At 36.0% G+C, this 13,813-nt stretch overlaps 1 protein-coding gene across 3 annotated transcripts in view; it reads right to left on the reverse strand.

Annotated features, from left to right (window-relative positions):
- The window catches only part of RC3H1 (ring finger and CCCH-type domains 1), an 86,728-nt gene that overhangs the window by 42,140 nt on the left and 30,775 nt on the right, over positions 1-13,813 (reverse strand). For all 3 annotated transcript variants that reach the window (XM_030303252.1, XM_030303250.1, XM_030303251.1), the window contains exons 2-5: positions 7,482-7,887; positions 3,943-4,063; positions 2,983-3,222; positions 2,361-2,536 (exon numbers count right to left, since the gene is read on the reverse strand). In XM_030303252.1, coding sequence (XP_030159112.1) covers positions 2,361-2,536; positions 2,983-3,222; positions 3,943-4,063; positions 7,482-7,712 — 768 coding nt within the window. In that variant the 5' untranslated portion in view covers positions 7,713-7,887. The remainder of the gene's footprint in view (positions 1-2,360; positions 2,537-2,982; positions 3,223-3,942; positions 4,064-7,481; positions 7,888-13,813) is intronic.

Consider the following 13,813-nt stretch of genomic DNA (forward strand, 5'->3'; position numbering starts at 1 on the left):
CAAGCAAGCCCAACAGTAATAATCCACAGTTATGAAGAAGAAACATACATTGCTTTTTTCACAATAACTGCATGAGTATTTTTTTCTTTTTTAAAAATCATTGCTTTATTCTCGTAAGGTCTCAATTTCCTCTAGTAGAAAATTTTCATTTTTTTTCCATCAAAGAAAAACTACAGAATATGTTAGTCAAGATTTCTAGGTCACACTGACATTATATTTTAAAATGTATTCCATTCTTATTCCAAGAAAGTCTAACTTAAATTTTGTTAGCTAAGTCTGTACAAAGACCAACTGATTAAAAGAAAAATCTTGTTAAAGACTTGTTTGACTTGTTAAAGGCAAGTCAAAAGACCACATGTGTATGAGTATGTACAAAAACATACTCTCAATATAAGCTAAATATTATTAAAATGTAGAATGTTTTCTATATGATATAATAGGGTTCCCTGGACTTGGCTCTCAAAACTCTCTTTTAACTAAAAACAATCAAAGATTTCCAAGAGATGCAATGTCTAAAGTAACTCCTGGAACTATAACTGTACTCAGAAGGACCAGAATTATCCCAGTTTGAAAAGGTTTTTCAAATGGAAATAAAAGAGATGCTAAAAGGACATAACTAGAACACAGCTATACGGACACATATAGCTGCAAGGAGGAGGGAAAAGCTTAGAGAATTAAATGAGTTAATTTAGTTAATGTTTAATTGTTAATATTATGTTAACTGTTAACAACTGCTAATATTATATTAAATGTTAATAACTAATAGTTAATATGTTTAGTTAATTTAGTTAATACGTACTAATAGTACATTATTACCGGCAAGAGAAGAAAGCAGGCAGACAATAGAATAAAGAAACATAATCATGACTCAAGTGAAAAACTGGATTTTTTGCAACTTCCAATCTCTTTTTAATTATATTAATACTTCTAATTAGGATTGAAAGAGGTTCACTGTAGGTATTCTAGGGTTTTTGGATCCCTACTTCACAGTAGGGAAGTAGGGATTACTACTTCACAGGAGAAGGCTAGATTTCCTTTTCTTTCATTTTCTTTTTCAAGCTTGCAATACTGTATCTGTCTGGTGCTGTTAGTAGAGAACAAAGAACTTTGGAAGCAGACAGACATTCTAAACTGTATTCCAGACGACACTGTAAAATCATGTTATTACAATCATTACAACAAATGTTGTTATTCGGGGACAATCTGAACCAGTTGGGAGTTATTTTGGCTAGAGTTTCTCACAGTTCCAGAGGTGCTTACGGCAAGGACAGGGTTGGGTACAAACCTGGAGTCCACAGCACATTTTCAGTATATATATTTAATCTGTCTCTAGAAAGAAACTTAAGAATATTGGCATTTAGTTAGAGCTTAAAATTTTTTTTTAATTAAATTGGTATGCTTTCCTGTTGATTCTGTGAACCATTTCATCTTTCTCAGAAAATGAGAACATAGACAAGACTATAGTAGGACATAGGATTCTTTAGTTTGAGTGTCAGATGAGGGGAAATGGTGACCAAGGAATGGATTTCCTTATAGGCTGTATGAACTAAAACAATTTCAGAGGCATGCCTGGTTCATGAAGTACTAATTATGTGTTGTGTCAGAAGAAGCCTTAGATGGGGCACCTGAGTGGCTCAGTCGGTGAAGCATCCGACTTCAGCTCAGGTCATGATCTCACGGTTTGTGAGTTCAAGCCCCATGTCGGGCTGGCTCTCTGCTGTCAGCGCTGGGAGCCCGCTTCGGATCCTGTTTCCCTTTCTCTGCCCCTCCCCCAGCTGTGCACACAGGCTCCCTCTCCCTCTCTCTCAAAAATAAACATTAAAAAAGTTAGAAGAAGAAGCCTTGACATTAAGAAGTCAGGAAAACAGCATGAAAAATAAATGATACATAGTGAGCACCAATGTTGGAAGCAGTGCTGATTCAATCTGGGATACAAAAGAAGTCCAGCATTACTATCTACACTGAAAAGAAAGTGGCAAATGGAGCTCCAGTACTGTTTTAACCCCACTGTGTATATGGAATTATAGCAGGAGCAAAGAGCCCAATAAAATTTCTTCCTGCTTCAATGACTTTCTGCTCAGACCAATTCTGCTTATAGTCTCGGCGGGGAAATGACACAGTTTAATGGTCTCTTCAAATATAAACATCTATATAAGCCTCGGTTTATGTTGTTCACTACCTAATATACAAAATTCAATGTAACAAGATTTAACTTTAATAGGATACCATCTACATTCTTGAAATGTTGAAATTTTCTGAGGGGGCAACTTTATTAAACTCAAAGATTTACTATTTAAGTTGGGGAAAAAGACAAGGTTTCCTTTCAAGCCCAAATGTAACGCTGGTTCCCTGGTTCATACCTTGAAGCAGGAGGCTCTATAAAGGAGCTGGACAACATGCCCAATGCTAGTTTTAGAGGCTTGAGGAAACCGTGGCTCCAACCTTTGCACCACAAAGAGAACCAATACTTTTCTTGACAAAGCAGAACCATCTTCCAAGGCCAAGAGAACCAGCTTTAGAGCTTCCTCCTGCATTGCTAGGAAAAGTTGGGCAAAACCAGAATTTATCATATGCAAAGATAAGACACATCTATTTATTAGAAGGGCAATACTCAAAAACTTCTGCAGGTGCCACTTAATTAATGGGCAACACAACACAAAAACACAAAAAGTATTCACAGTTATACTTTCTAACTATTTTGGGGCAATTTTATACTACACTCTATATATTTTACTTAAGAAAACAGATAAAAAATTAATACATTCAAGAAATATTTCTATCAAAATGAAAACTTTTGCCATTAAAAGTTTTAAGTGCTCTAAAAAACTGACATGGAATTGCCCAAGCCATGATCGTCAAGTGGGATATTATTTTGTAACAACAGATATTGCAAAGAACTAGTCTTTCTACGTGGCACTTACAGTTCTGACACCATACTTTTAGAATTACTGGCATAATAAATATCAAACTTTAATCACATACCTGGTCCAAGGAACTGGCAGCCCCTAGCTCTGACTGCTGCCCAGAGATTGGAGGACAGTTGCTGAGGATTTTGGTGTTGAAGAATGAGCTCTGTAACTGTTCGTTCACCTAAAGATCGAGCTGCTCTCATAGCACGAATCCTGCCTTCCTCTTCCACAAGTTGGCAGTGGACCAGAGTCACCAGCTTCCTCTGCATTGGGCGACTCAGAACACTCTGAGTAGTGCTATTCAGACCCACTCCTTTAAAAGAGAGTAAAAAGTTATTTCTAGGTTTACAATGCAGCTTTTAAGAGTCCAAAAAAATTTCGTCTGATGGGCTGACTGACTTCATGGATATGTGAACAGCCCTGGTTTCTACTAGGATATTTAAAATAAACAAGAGATAAAATGATATAAATAAAAGCCTCGTTTTCATTTTAAAAATATACAAAAGTTGTTACATCATGTAAAAATAATATTCATTGTAACATTAAATATATTATTATTCATCACAACCATGGAGGGACAAAATTAATAATTAATTTAAGACCCAAATCTTGAGGTCATAACAATTCTGGCATATTATTTCATAACAGTTAATTTTATGTTCCTATTGAAACAATAAGCCATAATGGTAAGGCGGTAACAGCAACTTCCAAGTTTATTACATTCTCTATGGCACATCATATAAAACTGAAAAGAAGGCAGATAATCCAGAGTTGTCAAATGGCGGGGAGCCCTCCTGAAACCACTAGTATATTCACACTTACTTTTGCAACTCATTCAAATGTTTCCAACATCACATAAACTTTAAATTCATCTCTTGGAATGGTTTGTAATGATATTATTTACTACTAGTGGGTTTGACTTACAATAAATAAGTGAATTTCATTAACATTCACTTACACCCCACCATTTTTATGTTAAGAAAAGCATCTTTCATAAACATTTATTTGGCATGGATAGTTGCATCTGATTCACCTCTAGCACTGCTGAGTGGTTTCAGGTACAATGCTAATTCTTCTACACATTTCTTGGCTTCCTCATAATGCTTTGTATCTTCAACCCCACTACACAGAGTAATGGGCTGCTGCTCAGGGACCTTGAGGTCAAAAAAAAGGTCTGTATGAGTGCACACTAATTAATTAAACAAATGTCTTATTAAGTATATTTTATGCACTGCTACTCTAAAGTGGTAACATCAAAACTCCCACTAAATTTACTGAAGCCTTTCAAAAGACCTTTTCTATACTAACACACTAAATTTAATGCATTATTTTGGTTTTATAATCGCTTTACTGAAACATAATTTGTATACCATGTAGGCGACCCATTTAAGATATATAATTCAATGGTTTTTAGTATATTCACAGGTGTGTAACCATTACAATTTTAGAACATTTTCATCACCCCTCCAAAGAACACCATACTCTTAACTGTCACCCCTCCCATATTTCCTCCCAACTCCCCACCAACCATAAGAAAATACTAATTGGCTTTCCGTCTCTTGTGGATTTGCCTATTTTGGACGTTTCATGTAAACAGAATCATAGAGTCGTGCAGTAACTTCCAAAGTGACTACACCACTTTGCATTCTCACCAGCAATAAGAGTTTCTGTTGCTCCACATCCTCACCAGCATTTGGTGCTGTCAGTGTTTTGGACCTTGAAGCTATTCTAACTGGTGTGTAGCAGCATCTCGTGGTTTTAATTTGTAATTCCTTAGTGGCAAATGACGTCGAGCAACTTTTCATCAGCTCATTTGCCATCCGTGTATCTTCTCTGGTGAGGCGTCCAGATCTTTGCCCATTTTAAAATTATGTCCTTTTTATTATTGAGTTGTAGGAGTCTTTATTACATCTGAGACACAACTTTTAGATCTATGAGTTACAATTATTTTCTCTCATTCTGTGAGTCGTTCTTTCACTCCGATGGTGTCCTTTGAAGGACAAAGCTTTAAGTCTTCAGTTCAATTTATCCCTTATTTCTTGTACTTTTTGTGTCCTATCTAAAAAAACCTCACTGCCTATTCTAAGGTCACAAAGACTTATGCCTATATTTTCTTTTAAGAGTTCTGTAGTTTTAACTTTTACATTGGTTCATTTTGGGTTAATTTTTGTAGATGGCGTGAAGTAGGGGTCCAAATGGATTCTTGTACACATTTGGATATCCAAGTTTTCCCAGCACCATTTGTTGGAAAAACTGTCCTTTCTTCACTGAATGGTCTTTGCAATGTTGTCAAAAATCGTTTCGTATGTGTGAATTTGTTTCTGGACTCTATTTTACTGATCTAAATGTTTGTCTTTATACCAGTATCACACTGTCTTCATCACTATAGCTTTGCAGTTTCAAAATCTGGAGTGTGATTCCTCCAACTTTGTTCTTTTTCAAGATTTTTTTGACTATTTTGTGGTCCTTTCTGATACCATATAAATTTTAGGGTTTTTTGTTGTTGTTGTTTGTTTCTTTTGGAAAAAAAAAAAAAACACCACCACACATTGGGACTTTGACAGAGCTTACACTGAATTTGTAGATTTCTTTGGGTCTGCCAATCCAGGAACATGCAATGTCTTTCCGTTTGTTTATGTCTTCTTTAATTTCTTTCAACGTTTTGTAGTTTTCAGTGCATAAGCCTTTCACCTTTTATTCCCAAGTATTTTATTATTTTGATGCTGCCGTAATGGAATTGTTTTCTTAGTTTCCTTTTGTATTGTTCATTGTTAGTGTATAAAAATGCAACTAATTTTTGCATGTTGCTTTTATATACTGCAACTTTGCTTAATTCACGTATTAAGTCTTAACAGTTTTTTAATGGAACTCTTTAGGGCTAAAATAGTGGCTACTATATATTAAAATGCCCTATCCTCAAATTTCATAAACATTAGTTGTTTCAGTTAAGGTATGACATAGTCTTACTCATTTTTCAGAAAGGAGTTCATCTTTAGACAACTTCATAAAAAAAAGCAAGCCTTGGTTATTTGCTATTTAACATTTATTTATTTTTGAGAGACAAAGAGAGACAGAGAATGAGCAGAGGAGGGGCAGAGACAGAGGGAGACACAGAATCTGAAGCAGGCTCCAAGCTCTAAGCTGTCAGCACAGATTCCGACGCGGGGCTCAAACCCATGAACCATGAGATCATGACCTGAGCCGAAGTCAGTTGTTTAACCGACTGAGCCACCCAGGTGCCCCCTTGGTTATTTGCTATTTAAAAAAAAATAGTGTATTTCTAAAATTATTATCCCTATTAAGTCTATTTTTTAAAAATGTTTCCAAAATGTGATAGCAGGATTTTCAAAATAAAAAGATAAATGATTATGAAATGAAAAATTAAGTACAAGAAGAAAAAGGATCAACTGCACTTTCCCTTTTGACAAATATTTTATAGTGTTGTTGGGGACATCACAAGAGAGGTTTATCAATAAAAGAAGTTTTCTTTTTGAATAAACTACTCTATTCTCTTTATCTCCAACATACGTAATATCAACCTTTCCTACATTTTAGCAGTTTACATCAAGACTGATCTAGAAAATATTAATGGGGCCAGATCCAAAGTTCTAGTATATCTATTCGGAAAAATGATTTATGAGAAATATATGGCATTTCAGACTCAAACTATGCAAATTTAGCAAGGGATTACTTAAGTAACTATCTAGCTTCCAAAAACTCACCTCCCTTGACTTTGTGAAATCTTCTGAGGATACTACTGATCTCTACTTTGAGAATACTGAGAGAAAATTTTCAGAATATTACCATCAGAACTGCCAGACTTACTTTTACCTTTATTTAGGTAGCTGGGGATATATTTCCTCCTACTCTAGAAAAATGATTCCCAAAGGCTATGCACTCTACAGTTTTTGTCACCTTCTTCATCTTTCATTTGAGTAGTGTCTACTAAGTAAAATTATCTGAAGCAGCTTCACTTCTCCTATTTAGTAAAATGCAATGGTTTTTATGAGTAATATTTTCCCCAATATTAAGAGGTCCTTTAAAAAAAAAAACAAAAAAAGAAGGGGAATCTGGGTGGCTCAGTTGGCTGAGCGTCCAACTCTATTTCAGCTCAGGTCATGATCTCACAGCTGTGTGATCAAGCCCCATGTTGAGCTCCGCACTGAGCCTAGAGCCTGCCTGGGATTCATTCATTCATTCATTCATTCATTTGTTCGTTCTCTCTCCCTCCCTCCCTCCCTCCTCCCCCTCTGCCCCACACATCCTCCCTCTCTCTCTCTCTCTCTCAAAAAATAGTCCTTGTGATTTGCCTCTTAGGTTTCTCTAGTGATCTCAATAGCTAAGATTGTTGAGAAAGGCTGATCACCAGATTAAATGACTGTTATGACGGAGGAACACTGCACTACAACAATAAATCTCTCAACACACTAAAATAAAGGGTCTGCATGGTACTGAACAGAACTTTATCTATTTAGATAGAAGGCAATGTTGCCCAATTTGAATTCAACAAGTTTCTCTTAAGAGGAAAACACATACACTCAGAGATTAAAAAGAATAAGTCACCCATCTTACCTGAGCACCCACTAGCTGCAGCAATGCTGAGTTCACGGGGAGGAGCTCAATGTCTGTATTGATAGTGGTCTGGTCAAACGGGCAAGCCTTGCGGTGGAGTTTATTCAGGCACATCTTGCAGACAGTATGGCCACAACCCAAACTGATGGGCTTTCGAATTGTTTCATCGAAAGTCTGAGTGCAAATTGGGCAGGAGAGGAAATCCGTCCACTGTGGAGCTTGTACAGGCATTGTTACTGGAGTTACAATTCACTAACACACACACACACACACACACACACACACACACACACACACACAAATAATCTAAAGCAAAGATTCCACTGGAATCAAAATCTTTGAAAAAAGTTTTTTTTTTTTTAAATATCTTCCGTAGATACAGTCAGCACATAGTGTGAAATATAACCTGGAAAACAAACAGAAAAAAAAAGAAAAAAATTAGTGTGTTTTCCTTTTCAATTAAACTGCATTCACACTCTATTACCTACACTCTTTTATACCACATTTATATCACTATGGTCCACTGTTTTGCCCTTTCATAGAATAAAGTCATAATAAAACTTCTAGTCTCATCTCCTTGCTGTAGAGATGTGGAGTGGACCCCAGAAAGATAAAATAACTTGCCCAAGGTAACAAATGAAGTTAGTAACAAGGTTAGATCCAGGATCTAAATCTCGCAAATTTATCTAAGTCTACGATTGTTTTATATTCAAGAATTAGCCTTTTTAAACTGGCTAATAATATTGTTTCTTGAGCTGCATACCAGTTACATGAATGTGTTCAGCTGTGAGCATTTATCAAGCTCTACACTTATGATATGTACATGTCTGTGTATGTTATACCTCAAGACAGAGTTTTTAAAAATTGGCCTAAAATTAAAACTACCTGAAAATATTTTATCATTAAATTGGGTATCAGATAACAAAGAGTCTGTGAAATTTTTAAAAGTCTTTTTAAGGATTTTAGACACCGTTAAGAATTTTATTTACCAGTAGTTAGTTACCTTTAAGCCCCTGCTATGGCCTACACCTGTTGCTATAGTGTGCTGTTAGAACAACTGCATAGTTATAATTATTTACTTCAAAAGATTTTTTTAAACTCTCAGATTTATTAATGGTACAACAATTATAGTTCAAATTTCATTTCCTACCCTCTTTTTTGGCAGAAGATAAAAGCCAAATTGACTTATCACCTGTGTCTAACAGAAAATTTTTTTATATATAAAATTCAACCTAAAACTTACAGCACAGCTTAAATAATATGTACTATTTATCTAACTGTAGTTTCTAAAAATGAGAATTGATGTACAGAAGAAAGTAACAGTATCACAAGTTGTTAAAGATTTGATTATGCTCAAGAGAAACTTCTTACAAAGATGAAACAATTAAGCTGTAATTAACTAGGAAAGTAAATTATCTATATACCTTATTCTTTGAGCATTACATTTACTTCTTGCTTTATTGAAACAACTCAACCTTAAATGCAAGTCCATTATTGATGACAGAACAGTTTTCATTAGGTATGTTAAAAATTTATCCATTCATTCAACAAATATTTACTAAGCACTACTATATGCCAGACTGAATTGCTAGGGAAACAGTGAAACAGCACAGTCATAATATCTTCCTTCTGAGTAATCTTAGCTTTGTTTGTGTTTTTGCAAAGGTGCTATAAGATACATATATTTTACCAAGTTAATTTCATGTTCAGGATCTAAAATTAGAGTTATCTGCATGTGTGTTAAAATAGCCCTTGCAATAACAAGAATGGGCAAAGAAATAGTTCATTTTTTTAAAATTTTATTTATTTTGAGAGAGCATGCTGTGTGCATGCATGCAAGCAGGTGAGAGGCAGACAGAGAGAGGAGAGACGGAATCCCAAGTAGGCACCATGGGGCTGGATTTTACAAACCATAAGATCATGACCTGAGCAGAAACCAAGAGTCAGATGCTCAACAGACTGAGCCACCCAGGCACCCCAAGTTATCTGCATGTGTGTTGAAATGACCCTTGCAATAACAAGAATGAGCAAATAAAGAAATTACTCACATTTTGATTTCTATAATGTTTTAAAGATAAAAACTTCTAATACAATAGATTTAATCAAATACATTATGAGTAGCTACAAGTATGATTATAATAAGTTATTACTACTTAATAAACTGAAACTCCTCTGGAATGTTAAAAAAGAAAATACACTATCTAATTATTCACTTGTAGACTCAAATGCTAGATTTGTGCATTGGGTTGCAGAATGCTCAAAAAAAGGGGTAAATTTTTAGAGAAGACATAATGTTCAGAAAAGGAACTGAATATTAGTCATAAATTGCTTGCTGAACCTGATTAAGTAGATAAAGCATCACTCACATAAACTTTTCTATAGATTAGCATGGCAACATATATCAATGCCTGCAAAGAATCTGATCCTGTTAATCTCTGCAAAGAGAGTTTAATGGTTCCTTCCTTTTTACTAGTATGGCTTTCTAGACAACTTAAAACTTGTTCATCTTAAAGTATAGGTAAAACAAAGCACTTAATTCTCTCAAACGCTATAAACTACACAAACCCCCAGAGGGCACAAAATACAGTAAGATGTTGGGGCATCTGGGTGGCTCAGTTAGTTGAGCATCTGACTCTTGATTTCAGCTCAGGTCATGATCCGGGGGTCATGAAATTAAACTCCAGGTCGGGCTCTGTGCTGAGTGTGGAAATTGCTTAAGATTCTCTTTCTTTTCTTTCTTTCTTTCTTTCTTTCTTTCTTTCTTTCTTTCTTTCTTTCTTTCTTTTCTTTCTCTCTCTCTCTCTCTCTCTCTCTCAAATAAATGTATAATAAATGTTTTTATACCATGTCATAACTTTTACTATGAATACAGCTATTTGCCACATACTATGCTAAACGCCTTACACAAAACACATAGAAGGTAGGTAATTACTGTTATCCCATTTTACAGATATGAGAAGTGGAAGTTTAGAGAGGCTGAGTAAGATAAAAAGAAATAGAGCTAAGATATTAACCCAGATGTTCTGGCACAAAACCCAAACTCTTAACCAGATCACCATTCACAAATAAAAGGTTAAATATAATATAGGAAGAAACTACTTGCGATTTCATTCAAAAACCAATGCCACAAAGCTGCATTCCCTAATACTAACTTCACAGTAATTCTGCTAAACTTACTGCCAAATCTATGGTCAGGTCCTTGTTCTAATCTCATTTGTCTTCTCAATGAGGTATGAAACAGACAACTACTAACTCCCTGCTTCTTGAAACCATCAATGAACCACATTCCCCTCATCCTTTCTAACTCGCTGGCTGTTTTTGATCTCTTAAACTCCTAAATGCTGGAATCATCAGGTCTCTATTTTGAGTTTTCACATCATTCTCCGGCCAAAATCCTGAAAAAGCTTTCTATTATATTTAGAATAAAATCTGGATTTATTATTCTTGTTTACAAAACCCTAAATGATATGACCTGTAATTATTTCTCCAACTTCATTTTCTAACACTTATCCTCACCTTAGTATGTTAGTACTAGGTATTCTCTCTATCTAATCTTTGAGTTGGATCACACTCTTCATCACTTAGATGCCACCAAAGATGTCACATCCTCCCTGGCCACTTAAAACTCTAAATCATTCTATAGTCCATCGCTGTACTTAAATTCTCTACAAAACATTTACATTATCTATGTTACATTTTTCTTCTTATATTTTTATTTGCTTACTCAATATCTATCTAGTATTAGAATATAGACTCCACAAGAGCTGAGATCTAATCTGTCTTGTTCACTATGAAAGCTAATAGCTCCCCACTATAATTTAGACTACGTAAAGTTTTTGCCTATAATTTCAAGAGTTGACAAGACGTGTGAAAATCTGTTCATAAAATTATAAGTGACTTAAAAACTCTTAAATTAAGAAATTCTAATCTATACTATTCTTTAATGAGTCTTAAAATTGCAAGCAACTTTTTGAGATTCACGACATCTGACACTGTGCAATATGTAAAACAGGTAGAAAATATGGTCAACATCAGTTTTACAGACTTGAAAACTCACTGCTCTCCTACATGGTCTCAGAACTGTGCTGCCACAAGTTTTCCAAATTATTCTGTTGTAACAAGTTGTAACAAGATTTTTAAAAAAATGTTTATTTAATTTTGAGAGAGAGAAAAACAGTGGGGAAGGGGCAGAGAGAGAGGGGGACAGAGGATCCAAAGCAGGCTCTGGTGCTGACAGCAGAGAGCTTGATGCAGGGCTCAAACCCACGAACTGTGAAATCATGACCCCGAGTCAAAGTCGGACCCTCAACCAACTGAGACACCCAGGCGCCCCACAATAATTGTTTAAAATACAATCACAAAATTCTATTGGTAAAAGACACTTTAGAGATCATCTGGTTCTTGCCTAATTTTTCAAGATGAGGTAACATTCTTATGTCCCAATCAGTAGCAAGTATTATTAAACATTTTCAAACATCTCCTTCCATTCAATTGCTAAAACCCAAAGAACTTGGAATCACTTTCCTTCTTTTTGCAGAGAAATAAAATTAACATTCAGAGAACTCTGTGCAAGGTCACATAGGTAGCAAAATCAAGACACAACCACCTCGGATCAGTACTGGACACTGAAGCCTATGCACTTGCCACTGTACCAATTCAACATGAAGAAGACCAAAAACAAGACAAGTAAAAGAGTTACAACGTCATGCAGCTTGATAACGGCAGAGCCAGGATTAGAAACCAAGTTTCTAGTTTTAGTGTCCCCGGCACCCCTATCAGACTGCCTTGAAAATAAACCTATCACCACCCCCTGATTTTTAAAATATCCTTGCATACTAACATGTCTCCGGAGGTAAGGGAAAAAAGCAAAAATGAACTATTGGGACCTTATCAAGATAAAAAGCTTCTGGGGGGCACCTGGATTAATAATAAGCACTATAATAATAATAATTGGTTAATAAGCACTGCCCTTCTGCTTAGGTGATGGATCTCATAGTTCATGAGTTCAAGCCCCACATGAAGCTCTGCAGTGACAGTGAGGAGCCTGCTTAAGACTCTCTCTCTGCCCCTCCTCTAATTGCGCTTTTTCTTGGTCTCAAAATAAATAAATTTTTTAAAAAAGGTAAAAAACTTCCACACAGTGAAGGAAACAGCAACACCAAAAGGCAACCAACAGAATGGGAGAAGATATTTGCAAATGACATATCAGATAAGGGGTTAGTATCCAAACTCTATGAAGAACTTAACAAACTCAACACCCAAAGAACAAGTAATCCAGTGAAGAAATGGGCAAAAGGCACGGACAGACACTTTTCCAAAGAAGACCTCCTGATGGCTAACAGACACATGAAAAGATGCTCAACATCACTCATCATCAGGGAAATACAAATCAAAACCACAATGAGATACCACCTCACACCTGTCAGAATGGCTAACATTAACAACTCAGGCAACAACAGATGTTGGCGAGGATGCAGAGAAAGGGGAACTTTTGCACTGCTGGTGGGAATGCAAAGTGGCACAGCCACTCTGGAGGTTCCTCAAAAATTAAAAATAGAACTACCCTATGACCTAGCAATTGCACTACTAGGTATTTATCCAAAGGATACAAAAACGCTGATTCGAAGGGGCACATGCATCCCAATATTTATAGCAGCCCTATTGACAATAGCCAAATTATGGAAAGAACCCAAAAGTTCATCAACTGACAAATGGATAAAGAAGATGTGGTATGTATATACACAACGGAATATTACTCAGTGATTAAAAAGAATAAAATCCTGCCATTTGCAATAATGTGTATGGAACTAGAATGCATTATGTTAAGTGAAATAAGTCAGAGAAAGACAAGTATCATTATTTCATTCATATGTATAATTTAAGAAACCAAACAGATGAACACAGGGGAAGGGAAAGAAAAATAAGATAAAAACAGAGAGGGAAGCAAACCATAAGAGACTCTTAAATACAGAGAACAAACTGAGGGTTTCTGGAGGGGTGCTGGATGGGGGGATGGGCTAAATGGGCAAGGTGCATTAAGGAGGACACTAGTTGGGATGAGCAATGGGTGTTATGTGTAAGTGATGAATCACTAAATTCTACCCCTGAAACCATTATTACGCTATATGTTAACTAACTTGGGATTTAAAAAAAAAAAGAAAAGGGTGGGGGCACCTGGGTGGCTCGGTTTGGTTAAGCCTCTGACTCTTATTAATTCTGATGATCCCAGGGTCATGGGATCAAGCCCTGTGTTGGGCACTGTGCTGAGCATGGAGCCTGCTTGGGGTTCTCTCTCTCCCCCTCTCTCTGTCTCTCCCCTGCTTGCACACTCT

The sequence above is a fragment of the Lynx canadensis genome, chromosome F1 (assembly GCF_007474595.2).
Source record: "Lynx canadensis isolate LIC74 chromosome F1, mLynCan4.pri.v2, whole genome shotgun sequence".
Classification (NCBI taxonomy): Eukaryota; Metazoa; Chordata; class Mammalia; order Carnivora; family Felidae; genus Lynx; species Lynx canadensis.